Genomic DNA, 19,752 nt, shown 5'->3' on the forward strand with positions numbered 1-19,752 from the left:
GAGGAGGCTCTTCTTGAATTTTCTGGTTGATGTGTCTTTGGCCCCGGGGATGAATGTGAAGAGAGCCATTCTGACGCCGGGGTATAAGAGTTAGCGCCCTCCTCCCTTAGTCTCACAATTTTCTGTGCCCTCCGTCACTGGGCCCTGGGCGACATCGGACCATAGTCCTTACAGGTGGACAGGTCATGTTCAGGCCCAGGCAGATGTAGCAATAGTTATGCCCATCTGTGATGGACATAATCTTGCCACATTGGCAATATTTAAATCCAGGCAGCTTGGGTGCCATGGTAGCACTTAAAAATGCTGTTTGAGTGACTTGCATTAAAATGTTTTCCGAGGAGACAAGAGAAGAGCTCCATGTGCAGCTAGCAGCACGAAAGAAGAAAGACTGAGGAGAAATGGCAATCACGCAGGAAGACCCGCGCAGGCGCACAGAGTCAAGCTCTGTGATCTTGGAGAGAAGTTCCGCCTAGGACTGCCGGAGGATGTCCCAGACAGCATGGCTAATTCAGCCTGCTTATCAGTGGGAAAATAGTAAATCCGTGTCATAGGGTTGGTATTCCTTTATGAATAATGTAACAGGGGTCTTGCCTGCCCATGGCAGACAAAATGCAGAAAAACTAGAAGCATATAATTTAAAGTGAGTGAGTGTAGTTATTTTCAAGCTGAAAATCCCTGTTGTGTGGGGTTTTTTTTTGGGGGGGGGGGGGGGGGTTGTGGCATCAGTTTAATTTTCCTGATATTTCTCACTTTTTCCTTAAGGCAACTAATGCTTCTCCTAAGTGACAGATAATTTGGTTGGTCATTAATATACCTTTGACTGTCAGTCCCCAGGCGCCAGTGACGCGTCAAATGACTGCCATGAGTATTTCCAGAGATGAGAACAGCAGTGAGACAGGAGACTTTCTTAAAACAGAAGAAGCCTCCACCACTTCAGCTCCCACCACCACTGCCTCCACCTCTTCTTCCTCTTCAGGTGAATAACACAAGAAGATCAGCTGCAAGGTCAGAAGTTGCAGGGAATAAAGACAGATCAAATTTCTAGCAGAAATATCCACCTTGTATGTGCCATACCCTGTGTGCACATGCCAAGTAGCACTATGCACCCTGCATAGATTTAAAAACATGATTCCATTACCTATATACGTAATACCTTGCTACTTTATAAGAAGAATTTATCATATATAGAGATATACTCTGTCTCTGTGTGTGTGTGTATTTTTTGTTTTTGTTTTTTTTTTTATTTGTTAATCTTTATTTTTGTTACCTTATATAATCTATCTTGGGCCTACATTTAGGAAAAGATGGAATATCAAATGCTTATAAACAAATACATTTTTAAATTGTAATACTGAAAGTTCTTTAAGCTGAATTCCTGGCAACAGCCATATTAGGAATAATGTAAGAAATAAGTTTATGCATATTGAAATTGATTGATCTGTATCTGTCATGCCAGGCTGATATTTTGATACTAGCGGAAGAGGCCTGTCAAAAATGTCAGGCTGTGATGTCTGATTTCTGCTGGACCACTGTCTACTGTGGTCCATCAGTGTGATGCTTCCCATCTTCCTTGCGGCAAACAGGCAGGGCCTCCTCTGCTCTGCATCCGTGCATACACCATCTGCATATTGGCCCCTCTGCTTTCCCTGCTGCTAAATGACACAGCAGTCCGCACATGCAGAGGCCCTTCTGAAACACACTAACAATGCAGGTAACCCAACTGGCTAATAAATTGGTAAAGATGTAATATGAAAGGCCTTTAATTGGCATGTTCTTAATAGAACCCCTATACAGATGCATGTAAGCAACAATTTGGAACTGCCTGCAATATGATATCCTCTCTTGTAGTGAGTTTGACCTGTATCTTCTGCAGACACAAACCACCACCCCAGAAAGATGCCCATAGCCCTGATGATCATATCATTGGTTTTCATGTTTAATTTTATTGTAAACCACCTGGATAATGTATTTTTTACAGACAGTAGTATTAAATCAAATAAATAATAGCATTAGGGTACTTCAGTGGGTGCAGACTGTTTTCTCCCCATTCTTGCAAATATCATTCAGCTGTATTCTTTTATCATGTGGGGGTTCAAATATCTTACATTGCAAGTACCCTTTGTTGTGACATAACACTCAATTACACACTGCAATAATTAAGGGGTTATTGGTGTTTGCAAGAAGCTACAAAGGATTTCAGTACAAACAAGGCTCAGAAGATCTGTAGAGTAAATCCCTAGGGTAAAATGTTTGGCATTTTTTCCCCATGCTTATCTTCCTTACAAATACAGTGAGGCTTGCAGACTGCCTCAGGTACAAACTTAGATTGTAAGCCCTCTAGGGATAGCAAAATACCTACAGTACCTGAATGTAATCCACTTTGAAGTGCTGAAAAAAGTGCGAAAAGCGGAATATAAATCTAAATAAATAAAAATAAAATAATAATGGGCAGAAGTGCCTGTTCATGGTTTACATGCCACTTTGACAGGTGCTTTTAGTTCTTAATTGTCTTTGGTTCTATATACAAACATCACCTCCACAAAAATACACACATACCTAACTTTTTAAAAATATATATATATTAAAAGATTTCCCAATTTAGAAGGAAAAATATAAAACCAACCCATTCCTTTTCTGCTGCATTTCAGGAAGTATCCTAGAAATATCTCAGAGCTCAGTTGAAGGAGATGACACTCCAGAGAAACCCAAGCCCAAGAGGAATCGATGCTTCATGTGTCGGAAGAAGGTTGGATTGACAGGTAAAGAGGTTGTGTATTGGGGTCATGTTTAGCTATCTGATTTTTCAGGCTGAGAGAGGACAGCCTTTTCCCTCCCCAGCTGTGTGCTTCCAACACCATCAAGGTGTATTAGATTCCTGAAGCTCTCTGAATGGTCCCAGCAGAGGTCACCATACCTACCCATTTCACACCAGCAAAGTTATTTGCCATTTGGATGCTCCTGTCGTCAAGAAACTGTAATGAAATTTTCCTGGCAAGTAGTCAGATGGACTCAGGACCAATGGGTTATGCTCCCCTGCCAGCAGATGGAGACAGTCAGATTTCAAAGCTGACCACCCTACATACACTCCTGTAGTGTCCTCAGCTCCTCAGTATTCTCCGTCTGCAGCAGATGGTGGATGTACCTCTCCCTAGGGGATTGCTGTACTTTTTAGAAGGAGAAATTCTACTTTCTAAATCAAAGGAAAATTGAGCCCTGCTCTCCTGCGGTGATTCCTAAAGGTCATTCCCTCAGTTGAGAATTTCTGAGGCAATTTCTGAGATCCCTCAGAGATGTGCTTTGGTCCAAGGTTCCCGGTGTGGAATTTGCTACTTGCAGATGAAAGGCAGTGGGTGCAGGAAACCGAGCGCGGTGGTGACTGCCAAAGCCAGAGACCGTCTCTGTACTTAGCTGGTAAGCACTGAGCCCAAGTAAGTAAAAAAAAAAAAAGATTTACTTCCCTATTCTGAGATGTTTGGAGGGGTTTCGGTAAGACTTCCTGCGGTTTCTTTGCTCGTTGCGCCGTACAGACATCATTCCTGATCCCGTTGGGGTAAGGGGAAGTGGGCTTCCAAACGGGTTGGATGACCCCCGGTGGGCCAGGGCCCATTTTAGGCTTGGTCAGCACACCGCGTGGAAGGCCGTGGCGGCGCCATCTTGCACGTGCGTCTTTTTCATGCCGTATTGCCCTCCATAGAACATCGATATGCACAGTGTGTCGGCTGTGCAACGTGCCGTGCACATAATGTCGTGTGCATACATACACGTACAATTTACTTAGCGTAGGGTGCATGGGCTGTGCATGCGCCTCGCTGCACCCCTCCTAGGTACTCGAAATCTGTGCGTATAAAAATGTTTTAAGCGCAAGCCGATAGAGCACACAGTTATCGCCATCAATGGCGCCGGCAGCCAAGAAACATAAGCGCCTTTCCTCTTCACTGCCTATCATATTAGGGCTTCACAGTCTGACCTGGATTTCAACTTATGTCAGCACTGTAAGGAAGCCCAAGGAGAGTTGGCCTCCCTGGACTTTAAGCCCGGCCCCTCCCATTCAGAGGATGGATTAGCCACAGCTTTAACTGGAAGGACCCTGGATCTGAGTACTCCCTTGACTGGGTTATCCATGGGAGAGGGCAATTCAGTGGCACCTACCCCAGTACCTTCTGGGCTAGGCATGGACCCAGCTGCCTTCTCTTGGGTGGAATTTTTCCAGGGTCTACAAGCCTTCATACAAGCGCAGTCTACTACCTCAATTGCCCCTTCTGGACGGATCCTCAGCCAGTAAGCCCTCCCTCTCCCAGTCCTATTGGCATGCCTCGCCTTATCAAGGGCATCCCTGGTGGGGACCCAGATGGCTCAGATGAAGAGGACGATCCAGACTCCTTGGAAGAAAGGGAAATTCTCCCTGGGTAGGAACCGTATTGATCCATGTTGTGGTTTTTTTCATAGAGACAAATTGCCGGCCTTGGTTTCCCAGGCCCTGAAGACACTGGGAGTCCTTGGGACTGATTCTATGACGGAACCAAAGAAGAATCCCATTTTGATGTCCCTATGAAAAACATCTTGCTACTTTCAGTACTGGAAGCCATCCAGGAGTTGATTGACCTGGAATGGGATGCCCCAGAAGCAAGTTTTAAAAGGGGATGAGCATGAGAAGCTCTATACCCATTGGATCCAGCAATGAGAGAGAGTTTGCGATTCCCTAAAGTGGATGCACTGATCTGTGCCATCTGTAAGTGAACAACTATCCCAGTAGAGGGAGGAGCAGCTTTAAAGGGTGCCCATGATAGACGGATGGAGTCCATCCTTAAAGAAGCCTTTGACGCAGTAGCAATGACCTTGCAGATTGTTTCTTGTGCCCTGGTAGCTCGTTTGTGCCTACTCCTCTCTTAGGAGGTAGATGACTCGGGGGTGAATTCCAGAGTGTTATGAAACCCGCAGATGCAGGCTCTGATCTAGTCCATACTTCAGCCAGAGGAGTGGCCTCAGTGGTGGCGGCCAGAAGACAGCTATGGCTGCAGAATTGGTCAGCAGATGCAATCTCCAAGACCAGTCTTGCAAAGATGCCCTTTAAAGGATCACTCCTTTTTGGAAGCGAATTGGAAATTTGGCCAGTAAATGGGGTGAGTCTCCAGTCCCCCAGCTACTGTAAGATAAGATGAAGCGGTTACAGCGCCCCTCACCTATGAGGGCCTGATCCAGGGGCTCCCAATGTTTTCATCCCTACAGAAACTCGACATCTCAGAGATCTCGGCTTTTTGGGAGGTCTCGGTCCTTTTGTAGTCAACAGCCCAAGAGGGGCAGGCTTGGGTTCAGGTTCGTCCTGAACTCCCCAGTAAAATATTGCTGATCCAACCTTGGAACAAGGAGATAGGGGGTTGACTGTCCGTCTTCTACCAGCTGTGGGTCGAGATCACTTCAGACAAATGGGTGCTGGAGGTCATACAAGAAGGATATGTGCTGGAATTTCACAGCACTCCTTGGGACATGTTCATGATATCTCCTTGTCACTCCCAGCACAAGAAGCAGACAGTGGAGATTACTTTTTCAAGGTTCCTCAGGATGAGGGCTATATTCCCATTACTTGTACCCCAGGAAAATATGGGGCGTTATTCCATCTATTTCATTGTACCCAAGAAGGAAGCTTCCTTTTGCCCCATTCTGGATTTCAAAGTGTCAACCGACATCTACAAGTGAATCATTTCTGCATGAAAACCTTATGCTCCATGATAATGGCCGTACAATTGGGAGAGTTCTTAACCTCCCTGGACCTATCTGAAGCCTACCTACATATTCCAGTCCGTCAGGAACACAAACGTTACCTATGCTTTGCAGTACTGGGTCGCCATTATCTGTTCTGGGCATTGCCCTTTGGCCTAGCAACTGCCCCCAGAACATTTTCCAAGATTATGGTGGTCGTTGCAGTAGCTTTGAGAAAAGAGGGAATCTTGGTGCACCCATACGTGGATGACTGATTGATCCAGGCCAAGTCTGTGGAAGAGAGTCTTCAGGTGACCAACAGGATGACCTCCTTGCTTCAGAAACTCGGTTGGGTAGTAAACCTGGACAAGAGCAGTCTCAAGCCTTCCCATCCTTGGAATATCTGGGAATCCGGTTTGACACCAATCAGGGCAAGGTCTTCCTTCCGACAACGCAGGTAAGGAAGTTATGTCCCAGGTGCGTTACTTGATGAGCACAATACGCCTGATGGTGTAGAGCTATCTCCAAGTTCTCAGTTTGATGGTGGCAATCCTGGAAGTGGTGCCGTGGGCGAGGTCACACATGTGACCACTTGAGCGCTCACTGCTGTCATGTTGGTACTCGCAGCCTCAAGACTATTCAATTCACCTCTACTTGCCGAGGGGAGTATGCTCTCTGCTCCAGTAGTGGCTGCAGGAAGCTCATCTGAGCTGGGGTGTCATCACCGAACTGGCTGGTCCTCATGACAGATGCGAGTCTCTGGGGCTAGGGAGCTCACTGTCATGACCGAACAAGAGGCCCTCTGGAACATCAACTGCCTGGAAGCCCAAGCAGTCAGATTGGCGTGTCTACAATTCAGCCACAGACTCCAGGGTCAAGCGGTCCGCGTAATGTCCGACAACAGAACTATGGTAGCCTACATCAGCCGCTAGGGTGGAACCAAGAGCCAGCAAGTGTCACAGGAGATAGATCTCGTTATGGAATGGGCAGAAATACATCTACAGACGGTCTCCGCCTCCCACATCGCAGGGAAAGACAATGTCAAAGCAGGCTTTCTAAGCAGGGAGACTCTGGATCCAGGAGAGTGGGTGGTGTTGGCCAAAGCCTTTCAACAGATAGTAGATCACTAAGGCCTCCCGTCTATCGACCTGCTAGCCACATCTCGCAATGTGAAGGTTCCCTGATTCTTCAGTTGCAGAAGAGATCCGTTGTCCCTGGGGATCAATGCTCTCGTTCAGACCTGGCCAGAAGAAGAGTTGCTATACGCCTTCCCTCCGTGGCCCCTGCTGGGCAGGGTCAGTTGGAGAATCGAGCACCACAGGGGATTAGTCCTACTTAGTTACTCCAGATTGGCCCAGGCGTCTGTGGTATGCAGACATGTGGAGACTTCCCTGTGCCTCCCACCGTACAGGGACCTGCTAGAGCATGGACCGGTCTTTCACGAGGATCTGACTCAATTCTGTCTTAAGGTCTGGCCCTTGAGAGGGCTCGCCTGATGAAGCAAGGATATTCTGCGGCAGTAATTGCCACCTTACTCCGCACTCGGAAGTTCTCTACATCCCTAGCCTATGTGAGGGGTCTGGTGCGAGGATTGCGGTGTCCCCCCTTGGGCGGTCAAAATCCCACTTATTCTGGAATTTTTGCAGGATGGCTTGAATAAAAGTTTAGCCCTTAACTCTTTGAAGGTGCAGGTGGCAGCTCTCTCCTGATTCAGGGGCGAGGTGAATGGAACCTCCCTGTTGGCTCAAACCTGGAAGTGGCCCGTTTTCTGAAAGGGTGAAGCACCTTTGGCCACCCATATGGTGGCTGGTTCCCTTGTGGAATCTTAACCTAGTATTGGAATTTTTGGCAGGGCCCTCCTTTCGGCTGCTGTGCAGTCTTTCCTTGCGTTTATTAACCTTGAAAACTGTGTTCCTGGTGGCTAGATGTTCGACATTAAGCATCTCCGAACTACAGGCATTGTCGTGTCGGGAACCGTTCCTCTGGATAATTCCAGGAGCGTTACAGCTTCGTACCGCTCCATCCTTTCCCAAGGTAGTCTCTGAGTTTCATTTGAATCACTCTATTTCATTGCATCCTTAGAAAAGAATAAGAACGCAGAAGAATACCGCCTCCTTCGTCATTTGAATGTTAGTAGGCTTTTGGTGCAGTATCTGGAAGTTTCAGAACCAGTCCGAAAGATGGACCGCCTGTTTGTCCTTCACAGTGGAAAGAAGCAGGGCGAACCAGCTTCATGGGCTACCATAGCTCGCTGGATTAAGGAGGTGGTCACGGGAACCAATGTGGAGGCAGGAAAGCCATTACCTTCTCAGGTTAAAGCTCATTCCACTAGGGCTCAGGTGGTCTCTTGGGCAGAAGTTAGACTATCTCCCTCTGCTATCTGCCAAACGACGACGCGGTCCTCCTTGCATTCCTGCTCCAGGTTCTATCGCCTGGATGTTCAGACCTGAGAGGACACCTTTGCAAGGGCGGTGCTAACCGGACCATGGGCAGCGACCTACCCTGATCGGGAGTAGCTTTTGTACATCCCATTGGTCCTGAGTTCATCTGGCTGCATACTAGGAAATGGAGAATTACTTACCTGATAATTTTGTTTTCCTTAGTGTAGACAGATGGACTCAGCATCCTGCCCTTGGCTGCCCAAGAACTGTGCCAAGGATTCGCTCGTGGAGTGGATATCAAAAGTAAGAGATTGCGAGTAAGCCATCATCCAGACCCTAGATCAGGGCACCTATATTCTTATTGGGGTTCAGTGTTTATGACTGGTTGAGTACAGTTATGGTTATCTGTTTTTAATCATATTTTTAATCTAGTTTTTTTCACTAGTGGGTCCACAGTGGCTTTTGAAGAGAATACTGAGGGGCTGAGGTCACTGCAGGGGTGTATGTGGGGTGATGTCAGCTTTGAAATATGATTCAGTCTCCAACTGCTGACAAGGAATATAACCCATTGGTCCTGACTCCATCTGTCTACACTAAAGAAAACAAAATTATCAGGTAAGTAATTTCTCCAGTCTCTTTCTGAATAGCTAAAAAGCTTTCACCAAACTGGAGACTGGCATCTTACCCCTGCCTTTCCTTCTCATGTGGAATTGCCCCCATTTGAAGGAGCACTTTTTAGCATCACTCCTGCATCTGAAGCCTCCCCATACTCTGGTTCCCAAGTTCAGGATCTGAGCAGAGTTTACAGCTCCTGTTCCATTCCTGGCTCGTAGCTGAATGAGGTCTGTCCAAGGAACAGGGGCTGCTGAATGAATAGGCTGTTTTTCTTTTGGCAAGTGCCTGATAATTCAGCTAAAGCATGAGGGTACATGGGAGGGAAGCTGCATGACTGGGTTTTTTTCTATTCCCATCACTACATATGAATATTGTGCGTTATACTTTGTTGCTCTCTACTGATAGGGGTTTAGTTTAATGCCTCATATGGAAGATGTTAACAGCACAGTGCCCCTAACACTATGCAGGGACAATGTTGCAGAACAGGCTTAGAAAAACCTCATATAAGCTTCATGCTGTCTCCCCCTCTATAACACGTGCATTCCTTATTCTTAATTTTATACATCTTGGATAGAGTGCTATAAAAAATGTATTAATAAAAAAAAATATTTCCTCTGATGGCCCTTCCTCCTCTTTCCCCTCTTGACACATGAGCTGATCATTTATCAAATTTCTCCCCAACTACTCCTGTTCTTTAGGCTTTGATTGCCGCTGCGGTAACCTCTTCTGTGCCATTCACCGATACTCTGACAAGCATGAGTGTCCTTATGACTACAAGTCTGAAGCCGCAGAGAAGATCCGTAAGGAGAACCCCATCATTGTAGCTGAGAAGATCCAGAAGTTGTGAAGAGCTCTGTGTATAAAATGGACAAAATACTTGGTTTTCACCACCCTCCTGCTTCGGGTTAAAATGAATAGGATTAAGGGTGGAGGCCAGGAAACCAGATGATGTATGTGAACCAGAGTGTCTGCTCAGCTTGGCACATGGAGTACATGCCCCTTGGTGATGCTGCATCTCCCTCATGTTTTCTTTCCTCAGTCTTGAGGAAGATGTTGGTTTCTATGGGCTAAAAACTGATCTTCCAAGTGTTAGCCTGATGCTGAGAACTGCATTAACTCAAGCAGGCTGGGCTTTTTGTAAGAAGAGTGATTGCCTTGGAAATTGGCCCTGAAAGCAAAGGGGTCACTACCTCTCTCAACGCGGCAGTGTATTGAGGCTTTTGCCTATAAATCCTGTCCACAAGTAAGGTTTTTAACCAGGATTATCCTTGCCGTAGAGCTAGAGAAACATCAATTTCTTCAGCAGATGCATGCATGGGAAGAACAGAATTCAGAAAGGGAGATCAGCTCCCCTCCTCTGAGGCTTTAACTCTAGGGAACTGGTAGTACTGTTTTTCTTGGAGATGTAAGAGATCGGGGTTGGGGAGGGAAGAGAATTATAATGTAGCGTTAAGCGTCTTGGATATTTTGTTGTGCAAGTAGACGCTGAATTTGTAACCAGCTGCTAGCTGTATCGTGCACTTGATGTCATGCCTCACAGGGAAAGCAGGTACAAGTGGACACCTTACTACACTTATCTGTCTACAAGTGGACACCTTTTAACTTGCAGCTCATAACCTTGTACCATCCTTTACACACTTTGGCTACTGCTCCCTTCCTCCCTTAATGTTGGGTTTGTGCCAAGCAAGTTCATGATACTAAACTGTTCAGGTGTCCAAAACAACTATATATGCAGGCTTCTGGGTTTTTTGGTTTGTTTTTGGTTTTTTTTTAAATAACATTTATCAAGCAAAGTTTTGTTGAGCACAAAAAATGTCATGTTTCCAGCGATCCATTTCACTTTTGACCTTCTGCCTTACTATAGTACAGTAAAACCTTATGTTTAGTCCTGTGCACTCTTTATAGCCAGCTAGGCTTTTTCACAACTGCCTCCTTTAAATGCTGGTCAGACTTATCTTCAAGACTTGTCATGAGGCTTCACCCCCTCTTCAAGAGTTCAGCATGAGTAAACTGAGAGAATCTTTAACAAAGCTAGGAAAAATGTGAAATGGTTCCAACAGCATGACTTTTATATAACAGTAGGATGGAAAATACTGATACTGATCTGTCAGCATTGCCCTATAAATAATGCAAGCTGTGGTGACTCTATTAAGGCAGGCATCTTGTAGCAAGATTTTACTGTACTGTGGCAGATGGGCTGCACTGAGGACACCAGCAGAAATCCCTGCCCTTGCCGCACTGCTCTATCCAAGAGCGTTTTCCCTCACTATTGCCATTTTTGTTTTCGTTTATCATCTGCTTCCTCCAGCCTGTTGTGACTGACTTTAGAAATGGGTTGTAATGCTGTGGCCCATGCCTCCCTCTTCCTGGAGCTTCTCCCATATCCCATTCCCTTATCTCTTGTGTGTGGCACAGCCTTTCTTTGTAAATGTAACAGGCCTGTGAAAGGAGCTTTAGTGTCAGTCTTTGCACACCAGCTTGGTCCAATAACAATTTGTTCTAGCTACTTATTTATTTTATCAGACTAGTCAGCATCCCAGAGAGTGAATGTTTTAATTTTTATTTTAATCATTATAGTTATTGACGGTCTAATGGTTACTCTGGTAACAAATAACCTGAAAGAATAAGGTGTTTGCTTCCTTGAGTGAACATTGTGTCATTGGGAAGTGCCCTGGAGACTTTTTACTGAAACATGTGAAAGGGAAGGGAAGGTGGACAAAAGCTGGATATATTAAGCTGGCAAATGTATTTGCTTGTGAACCAAAATGGATGAAAAATAGTCTACAGGAGCCTAAGGTATTTAAGTTCTGCTAATTCATATTGTTTGTCTTTTGAGGTGTCGTCCTGTAAACAACATTCACTTTGTCAATGAAACCTTTAGCTTGTGTGTGGCTGGTTTGACTGTCCATTAATGGGTTCTCAGCTATTTCATAAAGTCTAGTGACCAGATAAGTGCAGGTTACTGGGGACAGGCTCAATCAAACTTGATTTTCACCCCTGTTGCACCTAGGGACTTGTAGTCCTGAGGTCTTGCAATGACAGCTCCCTACAATTGGAAGTGGTTTTTTACTCATCTATGGACCAGGAGTCATCTTGCTGCCCCTCATTATAATCACATTTTATCACTACATAGTGAAATGTGTGTGTATGTGCATATATACATACTTACACAAACACACACACAATATATATAAAATCAGGGTGTATCATTTCCTGAGCCAACCGTCCCTATTGTGTGATAATCTCTCAGGGAAAACTGCTTCCTGGTGTTTATAATATGTTCCTTCCTTGTAATAATTGTGAGGGTGTGTTTGCCTCAACAGAGAGGGAGTATCCAGGTATGCTGAATGTCTGTTTTACAAATCAATCTGAAGCCCTATTTCTATCATACAAAAAAACCCCAACATAAAATCAGTAGAAAAACAAACACTTGTGGTTTAATCTGCTTCTGCTAGCAGTCACCACAGTGGGGAGCTAAATTTAAACACAGATTTATAGTATTTAGAGATATTTTTAATGGTCATTACTAGATGGCAGTAGCTTCAAAGAACTGAAGAAGAAAAAAATCAAAGCGGTCCATACAAATTCTTGCATGGTTTTTATACACTTCAACACTTAAAATCTCTTTCAGGTAGCATAAAGAAGCTTATGATACCTTTCTTATGCGACACCATCAGTCACTTAATAGACTGCAGCCTTTACTAGGCCATTATCTGTTGTGCTGCAAAAAAAGCTACAATCTCAAAATTTACAGAACAGACATGTTCATTTTACCCAGTATGTTTAATGTGTACAAGCTTACTTTTAGCAGCATTAACAAAAGAAGCTATGTGTGTCTGTTTCTCTGCTCCACAATTCTAGGAAAACCCAGAATACTTCTCTGGGTAAAATCGCTTGGGAAGTCTTTGGGGAAAAGCAAGAATATTTAGGGAGAGGGAAGGACTTCCTGCTTTACTTGAGGTTTTGGGCTAGTTTCATCCCACCTTCTTTGTTTGATTTTTGTGAGGGGGGGGAACTGGAGAATATGGTATATTTGGGGTGCTGTTTCTCTGCTCTTTTTTTCTTAAACTACAATACGAGATCTATAAATATTAATATATTCTAATTTTGCATTGCATACTTTTGTTTGTTTTCATTTGGGATTTTGTCAATGTGGTGGTGGTTTGCTGGGCATTCTGTCCTTGGATCCTCCATTTGGAATGGGGGTGGGGAAAGGAGAGGACAAAGATGATTAATTTGTTTCAAATTATGTGTACCACCAAAATAGCGTCTGACCGAGAGCTGTTGCGCTCACATTAGACACTCATACTTTGTAAAATGAAATGATCCCCAGTAACTTTTTATTTAGTTAGGTGAAAAAAAATTACCAAAGTGATTGACAGGAAAAACAGTGGCTAATGTAAGCTGCTTGCTGTCCAAGTCCTTTACTGTAATTCTGCTTGGCCACCTGTTTGTGGTAATGTAGAGTTTGTTTAACTTGAAGATCTGAGTGATTATATGTGCCCAACTCCCATGTCCATGTGCCTTTTTTTTGTTGGATGTCTGACTCCCTGATCTTTGTTCAGGTGAATGCAGGTTGTTTTTGATCAGTATTCAATCCTACTAAACTGGCACTCAGATACATCAGTTTTTTACCCACATAATAGGAGTGAAATAAAAAGTTACACTGTTCCCCCCCCAAACCCACCCCCCCCTCCCCCCCACCCCCCACGCCACCCCCCCCCCCCCCACACCCCCCCACCCCACCCCCCCCCACCCCCCCCCACACACCACCCCCCCCCCCCACCCCCCCCCCCCCCCCCCCCCCCCACCCCCCCCCCCCGTCCCCAATTGCATTGTGAAATGAGTGTCATAACACTGGACAAAAATCCCATCTCTGTTTCCTCTGCCTCTGCTGCTCCTGGATTTCAGAATAAAACCAAAGTGTCTCTCTTAATAGTGTGCTGTCTCACAGTCAACAACCTGCCTTGTAGTGGAAAGAAAACCATGAGATTGAGCGGTACTGCCTGTCCTCCAGACTCTGCATTATCCAAGCTACCAGCAATGGTGAGAGGTAGCTGTGCATGAGTGATGTCATGGATGATGTATATTGTGTCTTTACAGTCTTAAATTCAATGCAGTAATTATGCTTTCCTTTTTCATAGTTGCTGGTACTTTGCCGTCTGAACTACAGGTGTGCGGTATGGTGAAAAGTGGCACTTTGCAATTTCATCTGACGTGAAACAGCATAGGCGCGTACGCTGTTTTCCATCGATAAAACAGGCTGAATTATCCATAACATGTGGGTGATGTCATCCAGCGGCACCAAACGGATCTCTCCTACCTAGTAGAGTTTTTGCTTTAGTGAGCATGTGTGGGAATTCCCACATGGCAATTGCCTTGTGAGCCCTTTCAATCTTGTTTGAGCACTAGCACAGACATATATTTCTTTCTCTTTTTCTTAAAGAAATTTCAAAATGTTACTTTAAAAGTTGCCTTGCTGCCGCAGCAGTAGCTCCCAAACAGCATTTTTCACTGCTGCCTTTTAAAAATTAATTAATTACATTTTTTGTTGGAATGTTTTCCAAAAAGAAAATCATAGTAAATGGATTTAAAGACTGGCTGTGGTAGAAAAATGTCTATTACAGATGGAAACGAACTCTGCTACTCCTTCCTGAGTCCAGACCACAACCATGCGAATTGTTATAATGGATATTCCAGCAAATGCAATGAGCCAAGGCCTAGAATATGGAGGAACTACATAAGTCTTGTAGGAGCTGCAGTTCTCTACCCGTAATGCAGCCTCATCTGTCTCATTGGGATTAGAATTGAGCACTGGCTCCTCTTAAATATTTCCGCCGTTGGTAAAACATGCTGCATCTTCAAGTCAGGTAAACATAGCCACTGTGCATCCACAAAAAGGAGGCACCACTTCAGGGAACCTCTGGAGCAGCCGGCGTCAAAGAAGCACAGAGGCTTGCATGCACAGAACTGTTGACACACAAGGATGCATTGGCATAGTTGATGTCCAGTGCTCCAGTTGGTGCCGTTGGCACTTTTGGCACTATCACTACATAAGATTTCATTGGCACCATCCAAGCATGAAGCTACATCGATGTAAAAGTCTTCATCACATTGAGTCTCAGACCATCAGTCCTTGATGCCTTTGCCCATTAAACCATTGGAAGTGTTGATTCATTGTACTGCAAATCTTCCTGTGCAACTATATGCTGGTTAGGGCAAGATCTTCACTAGAGTAGGAGGAGATATAATCCTCCTTCCACTGCTTACTAGAGTACACTTAGCAATGACATTATTGCTACAAGCTCTGCATCTAGAAACACCAGATCCTATTTGTTCTCTGGTGCTTCTTATTTCTAATTAGTCTCCAGTACAAATTCTACAAAGCTCAGAAGATAATGCAACATTCCATTCTAGTATCAGAAGATGTTCCACCACCTACACCAGGTCAGAGGGCATATCACTCAATTGGCCAAGTAGTGGAATTAGAGATTTGTTATCTCAGTGGCTAAGGATAAGGAGGGTACCATTCTACCTTTCCTTTCCAAAATGTTATCTTTACTTCCACATAAAGGAGTCCCAGAATCCTAAATTCACATGGATTCTCCATTGGATTCCCACAAGGGGTTTCTAGCCCAAGATATTCACATGCAGCAGAGTCTAGCCACGCCAAGAATATGCACCAGGAGTTCTCTCATCCAAGGTGACTGAGAATCATTCCTCTGTCACCAGCTTTGTTGTCTGAGTCGTGGATCAGTGTTCCCTCACCTCAAGGTTCCAAGAAGGGATTGAGGGGGAATTCTTTTCCTACCCCCTCCAGAATTTTCAGAACAGTCTTCCCTATAAGACATTCCTACGCCAGGTTTCTGGACAGATTAAGAAAACAGCTTGGAGTGAATGCATATAAGAGCAGAGACCCTTGTACAGAAGTCTTGAGTCTCCTCCAGGTTCTGGAAGCTTTAGTGGATCCAGCAATGATCATAGTTCATTATATTCTGCAAGGAGTCTTGACCCCGTGTACAGAGTTAAAAAAAAAAATCCCCAGGCCTTGGAACAGTACAGTTATCTCATCAATCAGTAATAGTAGAATATACTCTTAAAGGGTGAAAAAAAAACAAGAATATATTCAAATATGACACCAATTTTGACAAAAAGTTTCAAAGCTCCATGCTTAATGCAAGGATCTCTATGCATCAATTTTATGTAGTTCAGTGTTTACTGAACTGTATAACAAAAGCCATTTCTTCTAGCCCCTGAGGGCAGACTCGTATACCCTCAGCCACTATTGGATGCCAAAGAATGCATATGCCATCTTCTTTGATCTATCTATGAAGCGTTTGATACCACTTCATGCTCTTTGTCAAACTCCATTACAGTTTGCTGCATGGCCTGGTTGAGAACCAGAGGCCTATGTGAGGATCTCCATGATAAATTGTCAATGTGCCCTACCTCAGTAATAACATCTTTGGAAATAAACTGGCTCAGATTAAGGAACAACTGGGCAAATACTTTTTTTTTTTTTTTTTAATGTTTTTGACGATTATAGTAATGAGATAATCAAAATGATGTCATAACTATCTTTCAAATTTTTCACATACAAAAATCTTAGCACCCGGATGAATTCTTACATATTACTAATTTTTCATAAGTGACCTTCATAACGCCCTGCACTATCTTTGGGCATTGCTGCTCCATTCATTGTACTGCTAGAGCACCATTTTTAATCATTAGTCATGCACAATTTCAGTTTTTTTTTCTTTTTTTGTCTTCTTTCAGATTATGGTAAAACTCAGTTATATCGTAAGCAAATGCTTCTCAAGAATATTAAATATTCACGGTACTTAGTGCTTCCCTTAAGGTGACGGAATTCTGTTCCGCTCTGTTTAGATGTATGTATTTCCTTTGGGGAGATGATAGAGCTCGGTCCAACGTGATCACGTTTCACGTCCCAGCTGCCTCAGGGACCTCTCTGGTATCGGATTTACATCACCGGTACTCTGGGTTCCAAAGGGATTTTTCTTTTTTCACAATTTCATTTCGTGTTATTTCTGCAACAACAAAACATATCACATGAGGTGGTATCAAACGCTGTATAGACAGATTAAAGAAGATGGCATATGCATTCTTTGGCATCTAATTGGGGCATTAACCATGGAGCTTTGAAACATTTTTGCCAAAACTGGCCAGGAGCCTGGGATCTTTCGTTGGTGTCATATTTGAATATATTCTTGTTTTTTTTTTCACCCTTTAAGATTATGTTCTACCATTACTGATTGATGAGGTAATTGTACTATTCCAAGGCCTGGGGATTTTTTGATGCTGTACATGGGGTCAAGTCTCCTTGCAGAATATAATGAACTATGATCATTGCTGGATCCACTATTGCTTCCAGAACCTGGAGGAGACTCAAGACTTCTGTACAAGGGTCTCTGCTCTTATATGCATTCACTCTGAGCGGTTTTCCTAATTTGTCCAGAAACCTGGAGTAGGAATGTCTTACAGGGAAGAATGTTCTGAAAATTCTGGAAGGCGTAGGAAAGAATTCCCCTCAATCATTATGAATATCAGATTAAGGAACACTACATGCTGGTGCAGTCTCTGTGGGACTGGAACAGCAGTCGTCTGCAGGGTGTCCATTTGGTGCTTTTAAAAGACCCCCTTGCTTCAGTGCCAACGCTATGGCGTATTGTCCCTATTTCAGCAATAGCAACTTCCTTGTCACCCTTAATAGCATAAATGTCATCAACCTAGAAACCTGATCCAAATTTTTTTTACCATTCTTCAGACCCAGCAACTGTCATCTCTGGTAGGGGGGAGAATGTTGCAAGATCACCAAAGACCACTGGGTTTTCAAGATTGTGGAGTCTGGATACTGTTTCTCCCAGCTTCTAATGCTTCCTCACGGCTCAGCCTTTAATCCGGCTCTTATCTCACTTGACCCACATCCACCTGGAAATTGAGTCCCTCTTTGAACAGCAGGCGATAGAACTGATCTTACCCCCATCTCCATGGCTGGGGTTCTACTCCCACACTTTCCTAATCCCCAAGCAGTCTCTGTGACAGAGGCCAATCATGGCTTTAGGAAGTCTGAAGAAGCATATACTCCAGGAGAAATTCAAAATGAATTCCCTCCATACAATTCTCCTTTCATCCAGAAAGGAGAGGATGTGGGCTCTGGATCTCGAAGATGCCTATGCTCATAGCCCCATCCACCCCTCCCATTGGCAAGAACTACATTTTATAGTGGATTGTACTCATTATCAATACAAAATGCTCCCTTTCAGCGTCTTTGCTGTACTGAGACTCTTCACCAAATGCCTATACTCATCTTTAGAATTAGGTGCAGCTCTGGTCACACATTTCAAAAAGGTATAGCAGAAATAGAAAAAATACAAAGAAGGGTAACCAAAATGATAAAGGAGCTATGAACAAAGGCTAAAGAGGTTAGCTTGGAGAAGACAGGTGAGAGGAGAGATGATAAAGGTCTATAAAATAATGAGTGGAAAAGAATGAATAAACAGTTGTTTACTCTTTAAAAATGTACAAAGATTGGGGACATTCAATGAAATTACTAGGTAATACATTTAAAACTAATAAGGACATTTTTTTTTACTCAACATAATTAAGCTCTGGAATTCATTATCAGAGGATGTGGTGAAAGCTATTTTTGTAGTTGCTTTAAAAAAGGTTTAGATAAGTTCTTGGAGGAAAAGTCCATTAACCATTAAGGCAAAGTTACAGAAATCCACTGCTTATTCTTGGGATAAGCAGTTTGGAATCTACCCCTTGGGATCCTGCCAGGTACTTGTGACCTGGATTGACCACTGTGGGAAACAGGATACTGGGCTTGATGGACCTTTTGGTCTGAGCCAGTATGGCAAGTCTTATGTTTTTATTAGCAGCACATATATGCCTTTACGGCATCTAGGTCTTCCCTTACCTGGGCAACTACCTCGTGACAGCAAATTCCCAAGAAGGAGTTCTGACCCCCCTGGAGAAATTGATATGTCTCTTACAGTCACTTTGTGAGCTTGTGAATTTTGAGAAATTGACTCTGACTCTGATTCCATCCCAGAAAATAAAGTTCATTGGGGCATGGATTGATTCTGTGCAGGAGAGAGCGTTCCTTCCTTCAGATCAAGCTCAAACTCTCTGGGCATCAGCTAACAGATCATTGAGCACAGATCAATCCTCTGCCAGAAGTGTTTGGTTGTTTATAGTCACACGGTGGCAGCAATTGACATAGTTTCACTGACCCACCTTCACATATGTTACTCTTAGTAGGGCCTTCGATTCCAATGGGACCAGCTTACTCTAACTGAATTTACTTCAGCTTGTTTCAGATGGTTAACCTTTCTTTGATGTTTTGTTTGATTTTTAATTGTAATTTCTTCAAGCAGTTTGTATGAGTGCAGCATATAAATCCTTATAAATAAATACTCTGCCCCTAACAACCAAAGCAAAGATTGCAAAAGAAATGAAGCAAGAACTGACTTGGTGGCCAGACCTCTTCAGTTTAAAAGAAGGAGCACCGCTGCATCTAGCTCCTCACCAAATAACCTTAGTAATGGATGCCTCCACAGAGGGGCCCCTTTTGAACTCAAGGGATATGGTCATTTCTGGAAAGATGATTTCAAATCAGTTTTCTAGAGTTGAGTGATAAGGTATACTCTAAAAACGTTCATTCGCCTCCTTCAAGGAAAGAACACTTATGTCCAAATAGACAATCAAGTCGCATATTCTACATGAACAAACAAAGAGGCATGGATATTGGATTCTGTGTTGAGATAAAATATGACAGCATGCAGACATCAAGCTGTACTGCAAGCTACCTAGTTTCTTATACTCTTCAACACTTTAGCAAATCGCCTCAGCAGACTCATCCACACAAATGGTCCTTTCAGTAATCCACTGGGATTTCCAGTGATCGAATTATTTGCATCAGAAGAAAACAGAAAATTAGAGATTTTGCTCCATTCTTCCCAGCGAACTCTAATCCACTCAGGATGCTCTTCTGCTCAACTGAATGCAGATCTCATTTATGCTTTTCCACTGATTT

General features: G+C 43.8%; 1 protein-coding gene across 3 annotated transcripts in view; it reads left to right on the top strand.

The window, feature by feature from the left end:
* LOC115097840 (AN1-type zinc finger protein 5-like) overlaps positions 1–15,830 on the top strand; it is a 60,379-nt gene extending 44,549 nt beyond the window's left edge. The window contains exons 6-9 of one of the 3 annotated variants that reach the window (XM_029613946.1): positions 828–976; positions 2,649–2,759; positions 13,633–13,746; positions 13,838–15,830. In XM_029613946.1, coding sequence (XP_029469806.1) covers positions 828–976; positions 2,649–2,759; positions 13,633–13,746; positions 13,838–13,914 — 451 coding nt within the window. In that variant the 3' untranslated portion in view covers positions 13,915–15,830. Of the gene's footprint in view, positions 1–827; positions 977–2,648; positions 2,760–9,391; positions 12,811–13,632; positions 13,747–13,837 lie in introns of those variants that run through there. The other 2 variants (XM_029613947.1, XM_029613948.1) reach the window with 2 other exon arrangements.
* The last annotated feature ends 3,922 nt before the right edge of the window (positions 15,831–19,752 follow it).

This window comes from Rhinatrema bivittatum, chromosome 8 (assembly GCF_901001135.1).
Source record: "Rhinatrema bivittatum chromosome 8, aRhiBiv1.1, whole genome shotgun sequence".
Classification (NCBI taxonomy): Eukaryota; Metazoa; Chordata; class Amphibia; order Gymnophiona; family Rhinatrematidae; genus Rhinatrema; species Rhinatrema bivittatum.